Here is a 21,624-nt window from a genome sequence, read left to right on the forward strand (position 1 = left end):
GGAGCAGGGAGTAGCTGTCTCTTCTGTCCTCTTTTGCCAGAGCTGTCGAGTTACACTGTTTCACTAGAGAAAACCACTGCCTCACAGCTCTGCAAAGATAAGACCTAAACGCACCGCTCCACCTCCTAGATTTTTAAGGTTTGCTGCAAGCGACCAGGTTACAGACAGCAGGCCGAGGCGAGGGGGCGGGCCGAGGGCAGGGAGCTGGCCGAGGCGCCGACACGGGGGCCGTGCCGGCAGCAGCGGGCAGACCCGCCCGGCAGGGCCGTGCCGCGACACGCCGGGCCCCCGAGGGAACGCTGCTCCGGCCGTCACTGCGCGCGGTGACGGGGCGACTCCGGCGCTGGCAGCGACTCTGGTCCTGCCCTGTTGCTCAGCCAGCACGCCTGCCATCCCAGGGCGCTGACACCAAGACGGGGCAGCCCTCCTTTCGAGCGGGTGCCCGTGGGCGCCGGGAGCGTCGCTTGTAGGGGCAGGGAAGGGTGCGCAGGCAAACGGAACTCGAACTCAAGGTCCCTGGCGGGGAGGGCCGAAGTTGAACAGCACCCAACCCGCGGCAGCGAGGCCGGAGCCGGGGGCGGAGAAGAGGGCGGGGCGCACGCTGACTCCTCGCGGTGCATTGTGGGCCCCGCACTGATTTATGCACGGGCCGCAGAGGGCGCCGGGAGACGCGGGAGGCGGTGGCGCGGAGGCGGCGGTGCTCGGGGCTGGCGCGGCGCGGAGCTGCGGGCCAGCCGGCGGCGATCCGGGCTCTCTGAGAGCGCGGGGCCTTCACCGCTTCCCTGGGCTGCGCCGCCACCGCCGCGGGACGCAGCGGCCCCCTGCCCAGCCTCGGCCGCTCACCGGCCGCCGCGGACGTGGAGGCGGTGGCGGGCGGAGCCGGGCCCGGCTCGGTGGGACTGCTCGGTAGGGCCCGGAGAGGGGGGCTCGCTCGGCTCTCCCGGTGCCGGAGCCTCCGCGAGCGGGCTCGCGGTTGAGGGCCTTAAGCGGGGAGAGAGGCCCGGCGCTCCCGGTGCGGGGCGGAAGGCTCCGTCTCTTCGCCCAGCATCTTTGTTCGGCGGGCCGCTGCTGGGGACACGAGCGGCGCGGCCCGCACGGTCGCGTTCCCCCGTCCTTCCTCGGGGGCTGCCTCCGCACTCGGCTCCGCCTCGGATGGAAGGCTGAAGGCTGTGCGACGACGGGTCTGTCTTCCCCGCATCTTCCACCCCCATATCAGCTCCTTGCTGCTGGGATTATAAATGTTTGAACGGAGACCCAGGAAACTGAAAGGAGGGCCTCCTGTTGGAATTCGCAGAAGAGAAAAGAAAGGAGGCTTTTCCAAATCGCTTACGATAAAACTCGAGTCGTTTTCCCGTGCTGTCCGTATTCTGTTTAATAATGCGATTGTGACCTGAGTGGGATTTCCGAGCGATGAACTATTGAAGCTTTTGCACCAGTGCATCAGACTACGTTTTTCTCTCTGCACATGATTCCCCCGTCCCAGCTGTTGCAGGACCTATGGGCCAACAATAGACGGGAGGCTGAGGCAGTTTATTTTCACATTCTTCTGTGCTGGGGACTTGGCTAGTTAGCTGGAGTTGCTGCTGCTTTTTATTGGAGCTGCTCTTTATTGGGCAGGTTTATTTGTTTTCATGTACACGGGGTGTTTCAATTAAACAGATGTTGGACTGTAGCTGCATGGATGCTTTGCAATCCGCAAGATTTTGGAGGATAATAACAAAATACTAAAAACAGAAGAACAGGTACTGCTGGAAACCTGGAGCCCATTTTCCAAGCCTTTTTATTTTATTGAGCAAGGTAAATAACATAGTGGTGTTGAAAATACAGGGCTTATGGTAATCGTGCATGAAGATGTTGCAGAGCACTTGAAGGGTGTTCAGAACCTTTCAATATATTCAGAGGTATAACCTTGTTAAAAGGCTCTGAATGAGTTCATTTTGTCTTTAAAATGAGTGTGGAGCTTAATGCTGAGAACAAACTGATAACTGAGCAAGCTATTTATTAAGTGTTGCAGATCTGTGATGTTGAAAGAGGTTGTGTGAAGAACTTCAAAAGTCTTAAGTGGTTCAGTGAAAGAGTGCAATTAAGCATTTGTAAATATTTTTGTTTGTTTTTCCACTCTTTAAAAAAAAAATGCTATCATAGCCATTTGTGATGATCTGTTAGGGTCTCCTAAGGCCCTTTCAGTTTGACTGCAGCAAATTATATTTGCATAATTAATTGTATTCATATTCTCCTTTGAATTATTTTCAATTACCTTTACCTTTATGTTGCTATTCTTGATGACAGCTGCTACTATTTTGTAATGAATTTTTTCTTTTTGTCTTTCTTTGCTTTTTTTATCTCCTGAATTTGGACTGTGTGGACTTACCACTAATTTATGTGCATCACATTTACCGGAGAGTTTCTACAAGACAGCAACATAAGCTCAAAGTACTGTTTTAAATATTATCTTTATATGTTTGAAGATTTGGAAGGAGCATATAGTGATTCTCAAAATATGCAGTGTAATCAGCAGCTGGTTTAAGTATATAATTTTTGGTGGCTTGTTGCATGCCTTATCTTTGTTTTTTAAAGATCTCAGCAGCAGTTTGCTCTTAACAAAAATATAAGTCCATTACAATGAGATCATAGTTTGAAAAGTAGCTGTAAAAATCTGGTTTTGCAAGGTGTCACAGGATTCTCATTATGAAGTGGTGCCTTGATTGAATTGATTGTCTACCTTTTCACCCACAATCTTAATGAAATAGTGGCAAACATGAAGGTGTTGGCAACCTTTGCTGATGCTATCATTTGGAGACCTAAGCTGATATGATGGATAGTATCCAAAGTCCCTTTGCTTATCCTGTTTAGATTTGTTTGACTTAAATGTATGGTCTTTGTTTTGTCTTGTTTTGTTTCAAGATGATGTGTGAGGTGATGCCAACCATCAGTGAGGCAGAGATTCCCTCTGGGGGAAATGGAGGCCATGGTTCAGGTTCCCCATTACAGTCAGATGCTGATTCCCATTTTGAGCAGTTAATGGTATCCATGTTGGAAGAAAGGGATCGCCTTCTGGAAACACTAAGAGAAACTCAGGAGACGCTAGCACTGACCCAGGGCAAGCTGCATGAAGTTGGTCATGAAAGAGATTCCTTGCAGAGACAGCTCAACACTGCACTTCCACAGGTATGGACGTTTTGAAAGGAAGATATTTTCTGATAACTTTTCTTTGACATTTTTATTGTCTTTTTGTGTATTCAATTAACTGAACAGACTATGGTAGGGAAAGATCAATCCAACTTAATACTTTACTGAAGTTTTTGTTGGTACTTTCTCACTTTGAGAAAGATAGAAAAGAAAGGTGAGCAGAGAACATCAGCCTGTTCCCTCCAGTATGCTTTCCCTGTTTCTGGCATTTCTTTGGCTGAGGCGTATGAAGTTGTTTCCATGTTGCTCTGTTCAATAGAAGTTGGTGGACCTTTCTGTCACCGGTATTTTAGTGTTCATTTGTGTGCTTAAGAAATACATATAGACCATTTGGGGGAATAAAGCAGACTGTTCTGATACTGGACTTGAGTTAAAAAAAAAAAAGACTTCTGGAGGTTGCAGTGTGCCAACATTTAGCCTGTGGTACTTAACTGCACACTACTGCCTATGCAATATGTTAAGAGAGATCATAGATGTCTACAGAACTTCTCTGTTCTTTGTTATTCCAGTCCAGTTTTAATAAATAAAATCAAAACCAACTGGACTTTGAACACTCTGGAAAGCTTTTGGTTGTAGGCGAAGCAGAGACCACTTTCAGTTGTTAGTTAACTATTGATAGCCTTGCACTTTCTAGCCTGCTTGGTTGCTGTCCCAAGTTTGTCGTGATGATGTTGGACTTGCATATGTTGTTACAGGAAAACATGTAAATTTTTACAGGTATTTATATGTCCCTAAATATTGTAGTTACAGTTCAGACCATTTAAAGCAGTAGTTTTAAACCCTCCTATTTCCGCTGTGTGACTGTTGATATGTTAAATAGTACTGGAAATTACTCGGGACAGAAACTAAAAAGTAATAAAATTAATATAGTTGGATTACAATGTTATGATGGAAATCAGAAAGGAGAAGTTTCCAACCTTTGCTGCTCCCTGTGTTAAATCATGTGCTGCAGGCAAAAATCATTCTTTGTTTTTCTGTTGCTTATTGTAATAATTGTGGCTTCTCTTTAGCTGCTCTTTCAGGTCTGCTGCATTAATGGGTGCCATTAACCAATTGTATGATCTGTAAATTATTACACTTGAATTTGTGGCTGAGCAGAATCACCAAAGCTCTCTAAGCTGTATTACATCTTACCTTTTTCATTCTCAGTTTTCCTTCCTAAGTCTTGTAAGCTACCAGTACGTAAACATTTCTTTCTAAACATTTATGGAAGATTCTGGCAGTTCAACAATTCCCGGTTTCACGTATATCGTATCTGTTTCCATGTGAGATCAGCGGGGAAGCAAGTCTCATGGTTCAGCTGCAACTTTATATAAATGTACTGCAAGAATGGATTTTTGTAGATTGCTGCTGGAAAGTAATGTTGTCATGGTGTGAAATTACCACTTCTATCCTCAGTTGTGCTTAAGCTCAGATGATTGTGGAAAGTGAGAATTGACAGTGCTTGTGAAAGTTACATTCACAAAATAATTCATTATTCTCGCTGCAGATCAGAAATGTCTTCTGTGTTTGACAAATCCTTGTTGTTAATAAGTCGATTAATTGGTTACTTCAGATTTGTAAATTTCTGACAAAATTCTCATTTAAATTCTGGTAAGTGTTCACTAGGAAAACTTTCTGCTGGCTACGGTATTTGGAGCTAGTCAAACTTTTTTGTTAATTATTTCAAGCTGAACATTCTTTTGAACTACTGTCTCAAACGACCCATTGTTCAACTGTGGATTTCAAGTAGGGGTAGAAGCAGGATAACTTTACTGACAACTGCATTACATTTTTCTTTTCAGGGAAAAAAAGGCTACTTGGCAGTGTAATTTTTTTCTGTAGGGTTTTTTCAATCATAGTAGATGTTTTCAGTTTAGTAGAAAGATGTGAAAATCAGTTTGAGTGGTTGTACAAACACTAGTATAATGGTGTGAATTACCGAGTCAATATCTAACAAGTGTATTATTTCTCCCCGGCCTAGTGTGTACGTGCAGCTAGTCTTTGTAGTTGATTCTGGAGCACTTTATCCTCAGGAGTATTGAATTGACTTGTTTGTAGGTGCACTTTCTGTCGTTTACATATTTAGCTGAGTCAACCAGTTAGACCATCGTGACGATTGATGGTAACTTCTTGTGTATAAGGGGGGATGACAGATTACTTCTACACCAAAACTTTTTTGGTTTTGGTATGAAGACACTCCATCTCTAATGACATCGCTGCACGTAATTCTCTGCGTTCACTGAGTTTCTGTGTATAGTAAAGGAGCCTGTACCTTGGTGTATGTAGTTACAGAATGGCATATCAGTACTAGTGTGTTTACATATCTCTGTGAGTTATAAAAATAAATGCAGTTTATTCTGCTGCGGTGATTTCCCTTCTCCAAAACGTTAGAAAAAGAGACTCTTCTAATGCACTTGTTTTATGATGGGCAGCTAGTAATGTAAAGGCATCTGTTCCAGTTCTCGTAAAACTGGAACAGCTATTGAGGGCAGGAAGACTTGTTGTTCTCTAGTTCACAAAGAGAAGAGCATTCTGTTATAGGTGTGCTTTGTTACGTTCGCTTACAAAATTGACAAGCTTTTCTTGTATGAGCAGCTGGAAACAAAATTTGTCAACATTGCCTCGATAAAGTAACTGGTTTCTGTTTAATGTAGCAATGCTTTTTGTTTCCTGGGCATTATCTCTTACCTTGGTTAAAATTTACTCTGACCTTGGAATATGAATTGGATGAAATCAAATTGCCATGCAAGAATTCAAAACCACTTTTATTCTTCCTTGTATTCTTCACAGAAATAATGAAATTGAACTTCTGACTTTGAGAAGTTCAATAACTTGCCTTCTCAGTGTAAACACATTCAATTCTGATATAATTATGGTTGGGTGAATAGCTGTCTTTGTTCTTTTCATGCCCTTTGTGTGCTGTCTACAAATTTTAAGATGAGCATGCTTAAAACTTCTAAATGAATCTGAGAAAAGCTTAGGATGCTAGTGCATTTCAAACTAATGTTTTGAATGTAAGGTTGATGAGTTCCAGGTGACTACCAGTTCTTGTGTTGAGATGTGACAGACTAGGCTTCAGTTTGTTGGTAGAATTCCATGTAGATGTTTCTGTGAATGCCAGCATCAGGCTTGTTTTGGATAGGGAAGGCTGCCATTTAATTTATAGACTCGTACCTAGCGCAGGTAAATGTACAGTGGATGAGTTCAGAGCAACTTCTATCAGGATGATAATTATATATGTTTACAGGGCTTTGCAAGCTGATGAACAAATCCTATGCTTTTGTGATAAAGCAGGAATCTTACTAAGATCCACTTTAATCTTACAGTTGTAATCTTTTAGTCTGAAATTCATCGTACCGTTTGCTGTGCAAAGTATCTTGTAAATCTAATTTAGTTCTTCTTGTGTTTGTCATGGTTGTGTTCCTTGTTCAGAAATTCTGTATTCAAGGGAGCATAGATTAGGGACAGATGGGAATTTTCTGTTGGAGGCTCTGTGCATGCGTGTGTATAAAAGTAAGAACTCTTACTGTCATATGGAATTAAATATGGAAAAAAGCTGCCTGTAATTTTGGTTTGGCTTTGGGTTTACTGGGGTGCCTACTGTATCTTTCTTTAAAGCAAATCCCCACTAGGTCATATTTAGTTGTGTTCTATCTATAATAAATGTTTTATCACTGCTACATATATCTATTAAAAAATAGCATGTCTGTTTATATTTATGGTCAATTACGTTCAGATCTGTATATAATGATTTTTCTTAGTCTGAGAAATAGTTTGATGTCTTGCATGCAAGTAATATCTAAACTTCAATCTGAAGTCTGCCCTGGTGTTGTTTAGTAATGATGAATTTATGGATTTAGTAGTCATTTTATTAATGATGTTATTTGGATTTCCTCCAGGCAAGTTTTAAATAATACAGGATGTCATAGATGGAGAACCGAGGTCTTGAATTGTACGTAGATACGAAGAACACGGCTGCGGAAAGTACATTAAGTGAAGGGTTTGCCAAACTTTGCAGTAGCTGAAATTTCCTGAGGGTTTTAAGTGCAGCTTCACTTACGGTATTCGCAGCTACTCAGCCTTGAGGTGACGTAGCCTGTTCTTCTTACCTCAGCAAGATGCAATTCTGGCTTCTTAGTAAAAGCCATTAGTCTCAGCAGTCTATCCAGGATTGATAGAGATCTAAAAAGGTTTCAGTTGTGCAGCTGTATGTCAGAGCAGACGTAGCCTCCATTTCTCGCCTAGCATTGTGACAGCACAGATGAACATGAGTCTTTCAGTTGCTTTTTCAGACAAGTATAACTTTATTCTTGTTTATGTTCAGCTGCTGAGTTTTACTTGGCACTTACTGTTAGTAAACTACTGGATCGTCTTTATCCATGCTAGCTTAAGTCAGATGGAGATATGGGTTAATGTTTAGAATTCTTCACTGACTGTAACAATAAATCTCAGCTTCCCTAACGTTTTTTCATTACAAGGCACAGAAGGAGACAGCTTGTGTCCAAAAGGCATATGTTCAGGACCAAACCCCTAGCCTTTGTTCTGGCTTCTCAGTTTTTCATTTCAGTGTGTTTGTGCAAGTTCACCGAAACTTTACTGCTCTTACAGTGTTTGATCAATCCCTTTAATAAAGTTAATGAAGTCTAAAGCTATTGTTTTTATTTTCCTTGGTTGATCAGTAGGAAGGATGTATTGGTGACTACGTAAAAATGCTTTTTGTTTGTTTTTAGTGGTGTTTTATGGATGTAGCTCTGAAAGATGAGCTGGTGATTATTTTTCTTACTCTTCAGTCATCGGGCAAATATCTGATAATGGTTTATTAACTTGTGATGTGCTGTAGTCTAACTTGCAGTCTGGCCAGCAAACTTACATAAGCTTGAGTGAAAAGAGCTATAACCAAAGCAAGCAGTTCATGAAACATATAGTGTATCTAGGACAAGGTAAACTTTGCATATATATTCACTTATGCTAATTTGCTTGTAGCCACCTGTACAAGAAGTAGTGTTTGCTTTGGTATTCTGAAAATAGAAGATTTTTCATCTGCCAACCCTCCTGTTCTTCCTGTGCTTTTTAAGAGTATACATCAAAACTTTTGAGATGTTTGCTCCAAGACTTAGAGTCTCAGTGTGGCTACTTATTTCCAATTTCTTTCTAGAGGTTTAAAGAAAGCCAAGGGCTTTTCTTTTTTTTATGATTAATAACAAATAAAAACATGTTTGTTTGTTTTTCCTCTTAGGAGTTCTTAGTGATTTAACGTCGATTGCTCTGTGGCTTCAGTTTCTCTATTCTGGTATTTATTTGGGAGATGTGAATGTTATCTTTATTGACGCTACAGGATTTGAAGTTAAGACTGTAGGTTTGTTTGTGGTATATATGCTTGCATTATAAGTTAACAGCCTTGTGGAAACTTGACCGTCAGGTGCTTTCAGAATAATCATGAAAAGACTGAAGATAATGAACACTCCCCATCTGATATTTACTGAATTACGCTTGGAAAGTATTCACTGCGCGTGATGTGATAACACGAGATTAAAAATCAGAAAATACCTTCCAGAACACAGCATAGGAACTGTAGTCAGTATGTAGATCGTATACAGTTAACAATGTTCTCAGGGAACTTGAATCTTTGGGGAGAACTTATTAGCTGTCTATCAGTAATTTTGACTTTCATAATTCTCAGTTTAGCCCTTCATCCCAGTACTCAGTTAATACACATCACTCTTAACGTTGCATTTGTTATTTCCTCCTTTAAAGGTGTATGATGTGTGTTTTTACTTAGGCTGCTTTCACTAGTTAAGGTGGTTTGCATCTTCAAGTCTGTAAGACTGAATGGTAAATTTTGACATGTATTAGAAAATGTTTGTCATAATTTCTTGTACGTACGAATCTCAATCCACAGTTACTGAGATGGGATAAATTTACATTGTGTCTTTTGGGTAATCTGAGTGTTCGTAACATTTTAAGTGCCTTTTTTTCCCCTCAGCTTGTCCATGTAGTCTCCAGATGCGAGTGAGGAAATGTGTTGAGGTGCTTGCCAGGAAAAATGTTTTCGCATTCTCCAGGCTGAAAAAAGAATTATTATTTTGCTGTTGAGTGGAGTTTTTCCTTATTGGACATTTTTTCACAGAAATGCATGCAAATGCTGTCTCTGCATTTTGTAAGCTCCAGATCATATTTTTTTTAGTGAGCTGAATGTGTATCTGTAGGTCACTTGAGGAGATTGTTCTTCTGGTTCATATATTGAGAACTGGAGGCAGACTGTGATTACGATACTTCCTAAAAGTACTGCTCTGTTTGATTTTGATGTTGTTTTCCTTCAGATACTTAGTAAACTAATGTGACTAGTCTTTTGCCCTTGACCTCTATCTGTTTCAGACTTTACCTTGGGTTTCATTGTAAGCTCTACTGGAAGTCAGCTCCTTCTGACTGACTGTCGTACCAAGGCTCTGGGGCCTGTTCCTGCAGTGGCTAAAGCTGTAATGTTTTCAAGAAGAGAAGCTTTATTGCTTAATCTTTTCTTCTGCTTTCCGCAGTGGCTAGCCTTGAACTATGCTCATGTGTTTATGCTCGTGTCTGCTCAGGAAATGGTTTTTGAGGATGGCAGTGAAAATTTTAACTGGAATATAATTTTGGTTACCTTTGAAATAAACTGTGACTTTCTTGGGAGCAAACGAGTAAGAACACTCAACATGCCTTTTCCTCTAGTTCTTCTGCTTTATAGATGTTTAGAAGTAGTATTTGCCTTTAGAATGTCTATAAAGTGCTTCAAGGTGCTGTGATAAAAAAGGTCCTTATGCTCCCAGTATTAGGCATGGTCACATATCTTCAGGACAGATTATAAACAAATGCCATGTGGCAAAAAGCTTGAAAATTTTGATAGAATGTCTGTCTAGTTTTGTTAAGAGAAATGGAAAAAAAGCCGAAGTGTTTTCCATTTTCTGCAATAGCAAAATGGGCAGCCTTTGGTTCTTCTTTGTAGACTAGCCTCTGTTTGGGTGTGACCTGACTTGCCATGCCTTACCCTCTGTTGCTGGTATGTGGTACAGTTTGTTACCCAATTCCATTTGTGATCTAATCATCTAGAAATATTCTGCTCTTTTTTTAACAATCTTGCTTCCCCTATATAAATACATACTGTATTTAGTCCTGTGTAATTGTAAGGCTTTGTAGAGAAACATTGTGTTTGAAAACATAACTTCTTTTTTGAAAAAGAACTACAGGATAGAATATCTGGTAGAAGTGAGTAAAAGATGTGCACTGCAGGTTAACAAACTCTTTACTGTAGAAAGAAATTTCTTTTTTCTTACCTCAGATCTACCTAATGGCACACGGTATAAGGATCTAATTATACAAGCTTAGATTGCTGATTAATTTTCGCAATTTAAAAACAAAACAAATTTTCAGGAGTTGCAGCTGAAACAAAGAGTTTTTGTGTCAGTCTTTACAGAGTTGAGCTGGCTGTATGGCTGAAAGACATGACTACAAATGTAGTTGAGTCCTTGCACATGAGTGAAGTTTCATCATTGTCTTCTCAATGCTGACAACTTCCTGTAATGAGAAATAGTATTTATTTTGACTTAACTTGAAAAGGAATTTTGACTACCCAAATCCTCTGTGTAAACAGTAAAACTTTCTTTAATGTGGAGAGGGTTCGTTCAGTAAAGAGGATCATAAATTCCTGTTATTTTAATGGTTCTGGTTATCTCAGTAAGCAGCAGCTAATTTGATTTGTCTTGTTTTTAAAACATAAGTACGGATTTCAAGTGTGATCCTAAAGCCACTGGGAAGGAGGAGAGGGATCTGAAAGTGGAATTGTTTGTTTGTTTTATTGTGTGCTGAACACAAACTGCTTGATATATATTAAAAAAAAAAAGGAAGGTCAAACTGTGTTAAGCTGTTTTCAGAAACAAAATTGAGCAGAAAAAGAATTCTGTAGTGTGCATTTGAAAGAACATCTGACTCGATCGATGGCAGGGTTTAAATTGTGGATTTGTGGGTTCAACTTGTGGGTTCTCAAATGCCCATCACAAAAATCATGTGGCCATATCTTATTTTGCCAATAGAATGTCACAGTTTAAACTCATTTTGTCTGGACTTCTACCTATAAATGGGATATCTGATACCTGAAGTGTCATGTCTTTGCATCTAAATTCTGTTATAGTTGTGTTTCTCACTGTAGTTTGTGAATTTACTGTTCCCAAGGGGAACCTGTACTCTTGGTAATGCAGTATCCTTTAAGGCTCTGTTATGTCATATTTAAAATCCTGACTGACATCTCACACTTCAATCTCTTGCTTCTACTAGGGCTTAAGGCATGGGCTACCTCTTGCATCTTAAGTTTGGAACACATTTATGAAATACATTTTTGATGTAATTCAAAGGTCATTTAAAGATTCGAATGGGTTTCCGTTGTGTGAATGTTACCTTTGGCATTAGGGATTCTTCAGATAATCTAAACTCTACAGATGTAGAGGATGAATCTACACCCTAGAGACCATGGTTGGGAGAGCAGAGTGTGCATGGAGAACAGTCTTTGAGACCTCGTATATATGGGTAAATGTGCTTGGGGTCTTTGTGCGTCTGCATGTTTTAGGGGAACATCTAAATTTAGAATGTCTCTCCAAAGCTCTATTTGCTGTATTAGTTTTGGGTGAATGACTAAAGTTTTGGCTTAGATAATTTCAGGGATGCTTTGGGATTCTGCTGTGAGTCTTTGTCTTCCTAGACTAATATATATTTTTGTGCACTCTTATATAGTTGTTGGGGATAAGTCTCTGAAGGTCATAGCATTCTTTGTTAGCTTTGTGTTGAAGAATACAGGGCAGGTGCATCTAGTACTTTCTCTTTTAGGACACACAGCTAGAGTTTTCAGAATGTCTTCAGAGGGTGTGGTTCAACAATACTGTCTTCTTAAGGCTGAGCCTTTGTTTCAAGAAATAGGGGATTAGGTCTTGTAAAATGGGAATTAAAAAGCTTTTCAGGGTTTTAGCTTTCAGCGCCATGCAGCAGAAGGTGCCCTTTCCTCCTGCTGTAATCTAATTTATGCTGATACTTACACTGGTGCAACGGATTCCTTGTAACTGTAGTCTTTAGAGACTGCAAAACACTTTCTGTATTCTGTGTAATGGTTATGAAGAATTGTCCTGGGAGGTAGTAGAGGAGAAATGGGCCAAGCTTATATTTTCTCTCAAATGAATGCAAGGCCTCATGGTTTCCTGGCTGCATCATCTTTCCCTTGTTTGTAACCCATTGTGGAACCGGAGGATATTCCTCTTTGCAGGCCAGGCTCCCCACCAATCCATCTTTTGCTGCAGCCTCTGCCGCTGGTCACAGCATGTTAACAGACTCCCCCTTTTGTCGTTCCTTGCTGTTGAATGTTATTCATGTCCTTGGATGTGTTCTGTGAGGTAACATGTTTTTTTGGGTTAAGGTGGTTGTTATGACGTTTGATGGAACTGTTTGTTTTGAGCGTCTTTTGTGCAGTCAAAACAAACAACAAAACATTAATAAAAGCATAAAACAAATGCTGATAATCTCTATTACTGGGTTAGGCTTTTGTTTTTAAATATCAGACATGTCTGTTTTGAGACATGAGGTTATACTCTTTGAACAGGTTTTAGAGGAGTTTTTGTTTGTGAAAGTAAACTATTCCATAGAATGGTCTAATTGCTTTCATTCCTAATGTTGTAGATTTGAGTATTTAACTTCAGCTAGTAAATTCACTTAGCTTCTAAACTGAGTGATTGAATACAAAGAAATAGAAAAACAAAATGTAAAGGGCCTGCAAGTTGAACTACGTGCATCTGTCTGTCCTCATTGAGTATTACTTGCTTAAACAAGTTCGAAACTATAAAACTGAACTTTCATCAGTTGGCAAAAAAAAGCGTGTGTGTGTATGTATCGGAGCACTGAGGGAAAATTCATGTTGATGCTTGTTTAATGAGAGTGGCTCAACCAGCCTTATTCAGATATTCCCAAGCACTCCCTTTTAACACGGTGTGAAAAACGCACTTTACAACTGCTGGCCACAGAGCTAAACCTGGCAACTAGGGCCAAGATTAATGGCTGGAATAAGGCAGGGCAGTGCCTCAGTTGCTGCTTACAGTTTTTGAAAGCAGAGAGATCTCATCTCTGAAATAATCATGCATGAAGAATCTTATTCTGGGTCTATTTCTGAAAAAAGTGAATTATTACTTATGTGAGGATTAAGATGCTGAAATTCGGGATTTAGGATTAAATGATATTTAATTCTTAACTCACAGGAATTTAAATGTCAGCTGAGCAAAAATTGTGCTGTTCCTTGTGACTGCAGTGTGCTTGGAGTTGGTTTATTTTTTTCTTGTCCAAGGAAAATGACAGCTCAGTGTTGTTTACAACTTCTTACAGCTTTTGTAGGAGGCAGTCTCCATAATGGAGGGTCCCACTAACAGTGTTGAACTTCTGTTAAAATTTCTTAAGTACCCCGTGGTTATTGTACAGTTTTGAGGAGCATTATGCATTATGAAATCCTCTGCAGGATCTCAGGAGATCTTGACCAACTTCTTTGTGGAGAGGAAAAGCTTAAATGAAATCTCTATATGTCATATTAAATATGGAGACTGGTTTTGCCCCGTATCTTGTTGAACTGGTAAAGCAAGATTCTTCCTCTTAATTAAGTACAACTGTATTCTTCATTTGCCATGGTGGATATGGGTGTGGGTAAGTTTTTTACTGACATGGACTCCAAAAATGGAGATGCCTAAAGCTACAACTAAGAAGTTGTCCTACTACTCACTGTATTAGTTACTAATGAAAATAGACTAAATTAGAGGTGCAGGAATGTGATCATTCACACTGTGAAACCCTTCAAATTCACTCATTCAGACTGTGACTGAGAGGCATGTTTACTCCAAATCCCCCCCAAATATTTTTTTTGAAGTGTTTCTGTGTTAAGGTAAACTATTATTTTGGAATATGAATATTGAGTTTTCCACAGTATTGGAAAGGACTACTCTAGCACTGACCAGTCTATACAAAGTAGCCAGACACACCCTAAGCTTAAAAGCGTGCTCCTCCATGATGACTGAAGCTTTCCTGATGAATATTTAGCTGATCTTGTACATTTACTCTGAGGGGGATGAGGCCATGGCTCAGATACCCAGAGTAGCTGTGGATGTCCCATCCCTGGAAGTCCTCAAGGGCAGGTTGGATGGGGCCCTGGGCAGCCCCATCTGGTGGGTGGGTGTCCTGCCCAGGGCAAGGGTTTGGAACATACTTTGTGTATAAATAGATACTAAGTTTTTGAGGACAGCTTCTGTATACTCTGTGCTTCCTGCCTGTTGGCTGCTGTTCTTCTGAACTTCTTTATTCTGAAGATTCACAATGTAGCTTCAGTAGCAGCGTTTTGCAACTACTTTGCAAGACAAGGAAAGAACTTATACCTTGGGTTTGTAGTTGGTCTTTAGTTTTTTGTTGTTCTTAGTGAATGCTGCTGAGTCCTAAGTCACAGGATTCCTCCCAGAAGTACTGAGTATTTGGAAGAAGCCTTTAGGGATGAGGTGGAATTGCTTTGGTATAGTTGTTTGCTGATTCAGTATGTAATCTTTGATATGCATCTGTAGCTGAAAAAGTAGTTTAAAAGTCGCTGTTAAAAAGGCTGAGTTGAAAGTAGGTGGTGCCTGCTCTGAGTTAACTGAAAATAGACTCTGTGATCCGCCATACTTTGAACAGACCACAGATGCAGGCAGAGATTTGTTTAAGTTGATGAAGATATGACGGAGTGATTTGAAGAAAACGTAGATTCTTAATCTGTCAGTGATATCAAGGCTGTTTGTCTTTCAGGAAGGAACTTAGCAAACTACAAAATTAGACCTAAACCAGGTGTAACTGGGTGATGTTTTCTGGGCTGTTTAAATACTCTTATGTTCTTCTTGCTGAATTTTGCAGACTTAAAGAGGTGCATTTAGCACTGAAGAAAATAGAATGCTGCCAGGGCTTAGTTCTACCTCGCACTGTAAAATGATGTGTATAATCAGTGACTGCTGGCTGTCCAGTGATGCGCCAAGATACATTTTTGAACTGGGCTTTGCCCTGAGCCTTACATGCGTAACAGTGATGGTTTGCATGATTTAGAGAAAATTAAATTTGATAGCATAGACGGTAATGATTTTGCTAGTTTGAGTGGCTTGTGTTGGCTGCATTTAATGAGTTGGGTGTAGGTGGTTCTTGTTTGCCTGCCTTCAACCTACAGTTCAGTTTGTGTACTAGAGCTCACAGGCTCTTTTTTCCAAAGAGTGCGTGTGAACTTTGAGTTTTAATTAGTGTGGTGAAAGGAGGACCTCTGATCTTTCAAGAGGTCACAGATTCCGCCATGTTTGGGTTTCAGTACTTCTACGCTTCCATGCCCCAATAGGAAATATCTGTCAGAAATGTTGTAAAGGGAAAGAGGAGCTTTAGAACAGAGAATGTGGAACTGATGTGTTTCCTTCCCCCTTTTTCTGTTAATTCTGTATTTCTGTTGCAGAACTGCTGAATGTTGTTCATCTTCATTTATGTTTCCTTGCACTTCAACATGCAGCACTTCCTGAAAGTTCTTAGCAATTAAATCCAGATTTAGTGCTTTGTAGTTAAGGCTCAGTGAACACTACACATAAATGAGAGCCGGTCAGTCAAGACAGTAACTGGAAACCTATTTATTGCTGTGGAGATTTGGTTTTGCTCTGAACTTTTCTGTTTTACTCTTGGGCATCTGTTTGGTACTTACTGGCTGTGAGTTGGAGTTCTTTTACACATTGCTTTCTGTCAAACACTAGACAGTTGGTTCTGCTTCCAGCTCCAAAGCGTACTAGAAACAGTGTGTTTCATTCCAGAGCAGTAAAATTATGCAACTGTAAATGTTTTAAAACTTAATTGCATGTTTAGAATGGAGCATCATTAATTACAAAGCCCAGAAAGGTCAATCCAAGAAGTGAAGTTCAAGAATATTCTACTGAAAGAGAGAGCTGGAGTGATAAAAGATGCTTAGCTTCAATATGTATTAAATTTATCAGCAACTACTCATTAAGTGGGTGCAATGCTTGTTTTAGTGTTTTCATGCAGTGGTATGGTTTTTGGTAGAGAGGGGAAATAAAGGTTTTTGATTCAAGGAAAATGTAGACTTCTGAGGGTTGATCAAAAGTTATACTAAACATTTCAAACTATCTCAGTGCTAGTGGTTGGAATGTGAGAATATTTTTATAATTAAAGAAACCTGCACTTATGTTTTAATAGCGGAGAGTGGTTTTTTTTTTTGAGCTGCTAAAACTCTTATGCAAAATGAGGTATAGGAAAGGAAAGTTAATATTTTAAAGGTGGTGTTTACTGCACGATTCTCACTGGCAGGTAGGTTCTCAGCCACTTGGAGCATGAAAAACTTTTATATGTAAGCTCAAGAGTCTGACGTAACCATATCTGTTTGATGCTTACTGGAAAGTAAGGTGAGAATTTAGGTGAAATTAGGTGAGAAGCAAGTTCTTTTTTTTTATGCTCTAGACTAATTTTTGTCTTTTCCATTATAGCATGCCGTAGCTTCTGGAAAGGTTGAAAGTAATCTGATTTATTGGGCTGGATAGGCATAGCACTGTTTATGTTGGTTGATGTTTCTTCTGGATTTCTGTTGTTAGTATGTAACTGCATTTTCTTGGAAGGCAGGATTTAATGGTCAAAACATGTGAGTGCTTTTGAGTTGTAGCTCTGCTCTTGAATTATTTAGTAATTCTGACAGCTGAAAAAGCTAAACTGGTGTGTCAATAGCTACAAAACTTGCTTGCTGTTACTTGACCCCTCCAGATTCTGTTTAACAGGTAAGTTCTATTGAATGTGTATTAAGTATTTTAAAACCTGGTATGTTGGGATACGGGCCACTGTTGCTGCCTACAACCCTTAGGTTTAAAATGAGTTGACTATTAAATATCCTGTTAAGCGTAGATATTTAGGTTTGCTTTGTTTTATTTATGACAGTTCTCATTTCTGTGCACATGATATTTGGAATAAGTGTGGATTACATGTAATATAAATAACACGATGGAAGCTTGTCTCGTATTTACCTTGCTTTCTCATCCCTGATGGCCTGTGTTTTTCCTCTGTTGTTTGTATTATCTTCTCAGCATATTGGATATTTGAGTGGGTTGTTTGATGTGCAGATTACAGAACAGAATGTTAATGGTACAACAAAATGTTACTTAAGGATTAAACAGATAAATGTTGCTCTCATAGTTGGGACAGAGGTGTTCCTAAAGGTGCAACAGTTGCATCTTCATCCTTATATTGTCAGAAGATATTTTTAATATGTAATACTTTCTTGATGAACTAAAAGTTTTTTTTTTTTCTGTTGTCTTATCCTTAAAATAAGTTTTCTAGCCATCTTGTTACCTTTAATCTTGATTCCTTATTTGCTTCGGAGTGGTGTTTGCTTTTTGTTTAAGCAAATCCCAAGCAACCCTACTGTTCTCTGCAGTTATGGTAGAAAGAGCATCCCTGCTATGCAGCTCAAGTTGTCAGACTCACAGGGATTACCTCTGCTTCTTCAATTCTTTCCCTTAGCTGAAATTTTATCTTTACTGTCATGTAGCATTTATTTATTGGTTTGCAATGTACTATCCATGGAATCTATAAATCGTACTTGTAATAAACATGAAGAAAATCTGTTACCTGAAAGCTGTAACGTTCCTGGACCATCATCTTGTAAGCAGTCAAGTATCAGATCAGACATTGCAATTCCACAGACTTGACAGCTAGATCAGCTGGTGCAATTTGTAGAAGGATGTTTGTGGCATCTAGAACACTAAGGGTTGAAGGTCAATTTTTCTTGATGAAGAAATGTAGAAGAAATGCTGCTGTTTTAAAAACCTGTAGAGTATGTGGACAAAACCCAGAAAATGTATTACTGAACAACAACAAATTGACTTCCACTGATTTTAGTGTTTTGCTGAGTTTTCTTTTCGACTGTAAGAGTGTCATATTTGGTTCAGAAAGTTACTTTCTTGAGTAAGCATTTCAGTTTAGTACACGGGTTTTTGCCAGTGCTCTCTAATCAACAGAGGATATTTATCTAGTATATTTGGCACTCTCTTTCTTGTAGTAAGTGCTCTGACGTGTTTTTTCCTGAGTCCCCGTTCCTGTCAATTTTCAGAGCAGGGTATTTATTATTTTGATTGCAACTAGAAGCAGAGCACAACTTGAGTTCTGAAGCTTTCGATCTTCTCCTTCAGTACAAAGTATTATATCATTTGGGCAAATAAAAAAGCTTCTTATGAATTTTCTTATTTGTTTCTTATATTTGTTTCTGTACATCGATTTAATGCCAAAGAAGAAGGTGGGACAACTCAGAATGTTTTTCAGGTAATAAAGTTGCAAATAGTTTCCTTTTGAACTGCTTGAGGAAATCACAAATTGTCTACTGTTGAAGAGAGTGATTAAAGCTAGAAAGGACATGTCTTTTGGCAGCATCAGCTGAAACTGAGGACACTTGAGTGTTCTTCATAAAGCAGCTTATGGGACTCAAAGCAAATACGTTTTGCAAAAACACACAGCCATGGATGTATTATGCAATGCTAGAAATACGTGTCAGTCTGTTTATGGAGCAGCAGTATGAATTCCCACGTGCGTTGTTCTTGGGTCACTTGACGGTGTGATGGTTCAAATCAGATTTATGACATATTTGTGCTACAATTTATATTAGCACAGGAGTACACAGTGGAACAGATCTGTCTGTGTTATCATTTGAAGGTTGGATCAATTTCCTTTTGAAATATACAGTGTTTTTCAGTAGACAGAGCTCATACTTCAGTAACATTTTTATTAATGCCATACGGTGATCCTAAGTTGAGGAAAGATGGCAAAACAGTGTCTGGTAGTCCTTACTGCTTTATTTATTCTGTCCTCAAGACTTGAAATAGTCTGGAGGAATATTGAGCTCACCCTGTCAGCCTGATGTCCTTACTTAGTGCCCATGCTTCTGGATTTTGATTGTTGGCACTTGGAAACTTTTTAATTTGTTTTGAAAAGGGGGGAAAAAAACAACGCAGAAAATAAGCTTGTATCAAGCTCTTCTGGAAATACTTTGAGTCTTAGTACTTTTAGTAGTGTCAGTACTACTTGAAAACAGTTAATTGCATAATACACAAAGATAAGCGAGTTGGGCCTGTGAAGAACTGCACCTTTAGAATCTTGTCTGGGTTTACCTGTGCTTGTACCTGGAGCAAAAGAGATGCATGCTGTCAGTTGCTTGAGAGTAGTGGAAAGTCCCTTGGGGTTATTGGGAGTGCAGTATGAATTCCAACAGGAAGGAGAATTCTGTAGGCAGAGCTCAAAGTAGAGTGATTTTTTTCTTCCAGCTCCTGTAAAGCTTGAGGAGGACTTTGCACTCAAGAATTTCTTACATTTTGTTTTGCGCTTTTAAAGTTGTCATTAGCTATACATTTACTGAGCAGGATGCCCTAGTACATGTATTTTCAGTGTTTTTTTCTTGAAAATCCTTTTAAGGATGAAAATTACTCTTGAAGTAGAAAGTTGAAATAATCATGCTCACAAATTTTCACTGAAATATTAAATATGTAAATATGTAATATGTAAGGTATAATATTAAATATGTAAATACATTTTTATTTAGGAAGAGTGGTTATGATGAGGGATTCTGTATCTGTGATGGTGCTGTCTTTTGTTCATAGCAACTTCTTAACGCCTATTGTGTTAGTAATTCTGAAGGAGTTCACTCTAGGTAATATATTTACAACAGAATTTTTTCTTCTGTCATGTATGTGTTTTAGAATAAAGCTTACTAAATTAATGTTTTGATTAATTAGATTAAGACATATATTCAGACTGCTTGTTTTAGCTTCAAGTTAGAATTTGCAGATGTGTTAGTATAATTAGTTGATGTGTCCTTTTGTTTTAAGCGTGGTTTTTTGTCACTTTGAATTATACTACAAAACTGCTCCACCTTAAGCCTTTACTAGATAGGCAGCTGCTATCAATTAAGCAGCATATCCTGTGGAGTTTGAAAAACTTAGAAAAGCAGCTTTTGTGCACAGTGTATTTACACAGTATATTCCTAGTTAGCAGTGATCGATGGATCGTCTTAGTAGTGCAATTGTACTTATTTACTATCTAGCATACATGATTGGTCTTTCTCTTTTATAGGAAGTAGAGAAGTAGGCAAGACTAATAAGTTTATTAGTATTTCTATCTTTTCTTGTACAGGAACTTCAGAGCAGTTCTGTAGTGTTCACCAGTCATTGAGATGACTGATGTGTATTTATTTTCTCATCCTAAGTGGTATTGATAACAAAAGTGGTCAGTTAACCCTGTTCCCAACAGCACTGTCTTTTAAAGTACAACCTTATTCGTGTTTAGGCTTACTACTAATAATTGTTTTTAATGTGGTTCAGATTACACCTGAAATTTTGCCAAACTAAGTTGGAAGCTAAGATAATTCTCAGCTTTTACTTAATAACCATCTTGTATCTCACAGCGTATCCAGAGTATGCTCTTTGAGTTGATCCAATGCTTAAATGCCTTTTATATTTCTTGTGACAGTGTTTTCTAGAGAATGGAAATAGTTCAGGATGTAGTAGCTATTTCAGTTGTTCAATGAAGTATCTTTCTGATTTAAAAACCCCAAACCTTAAAAAAAAATACGAGTGCAATAGAGACAGGTTTTTCTTTTGCTTAACGGGGATACCCTATCTCAGATAATTACCTGGAAAGAGGGAAGTAAGCTTTCAAAGTACTGTTCCAGTGTCTTCTATTTTCTCAGTTGACTTTATAACAGTTTTAAGCACTGAAACTTAAGCCTGCTTATCATGACTGTTCAATTGTATTGGTTTTAGACTTCTGAAATCTTTAAGAAATTGCATTAAGTCTTCGTATGAATCCACTCTTGCTATGTCCCAGTATTTAATGTATTTACATTTGTCTGGTTTGTTTCAGGAATTTGCAGCACTTACAAAAGAGCTAAATGTATGCAGGGAACAGCTGCTTGAAAGAGAAGAAGAAATCGCTGAACTGAAAGCAGAAAGAAATAATACAAGGGTTAGTTCCTTGTCTTCTCTCCAAGATCACTGTTTTTGAAGTATCCAACTACATGGAGAAAAACACTGAATATTGCATTTGAAAAGCTAAATGCTTTCTTACCTTGCTATTTGCTCATAAGTCATCCTGGAGATGTGAATGTATGTTAATAAGGCCTGGAAGCTTATGTATGGTTCCAAATATTGCCGTGCAGAAGCAGGAAAAGGCATTTAAGATCACAGTACTATCTGTTATTCAGCTCTCTTCTAGTTACAGTTTTGAAAATCTACAGTACTCAATACCAGAAGAGTAGGGTGGGCAAGCTGTAGTGGTCTTTTCCACCAGCTTACACAGGTGCCAGCAGAACAGTTGAAAGTATTTCCTTTGTATATCCTTCTGACATGCACACTGTTCTTCAGATTGGTG

The 21,624-nt window shown here is 39.2% G+C and overlaps 1 protein-coding gene across 5 annotated transcripts in view; it reads left to right on the top strand.

The window, feature by feature from the left end:
* PPFIA1 (PTPRF interacting protein alpha 1) overlaps positions 683–21,624 on the top strand; it is a 55,396-nt gene continuing 34,454 nt past the window's right edge. For 2 of the 5 annotated variants that reach the window (XM_021402055.1, XM_021402057.1), the window contains exons 1-3: positions 684–1,797; positions 2,905–3,168; positions 21,118–21,219. In XM_021402055.1, the coding sequence (XP_021257730.1) occupies positions 2,905–3,168; positions 21,118–21,219 (366 nt within the window). In that variant the 5' untranslated portion in view covers positions 684–1,797. The other 3 variants (XM_021402053.1, XM_021402058.1, XM_021402054.1) reach the window with 3 other exon arrangements.

Source organism: Numida meleagris, chromosome 6, assembly GCF_002078875.1.
Source record: "Numida meleagris isolate 19003 breed g44 Domestic line chromosome 6, NumMel1.0, whole genome shotgun sequence".
In the NCBI taxonomy this organism is placed as follows: domain Eukaryota; kingdom Metazoa; phylum Chordata; class Aves; order Galliformes; family Numididae; genus Numida; species Numida meleagris.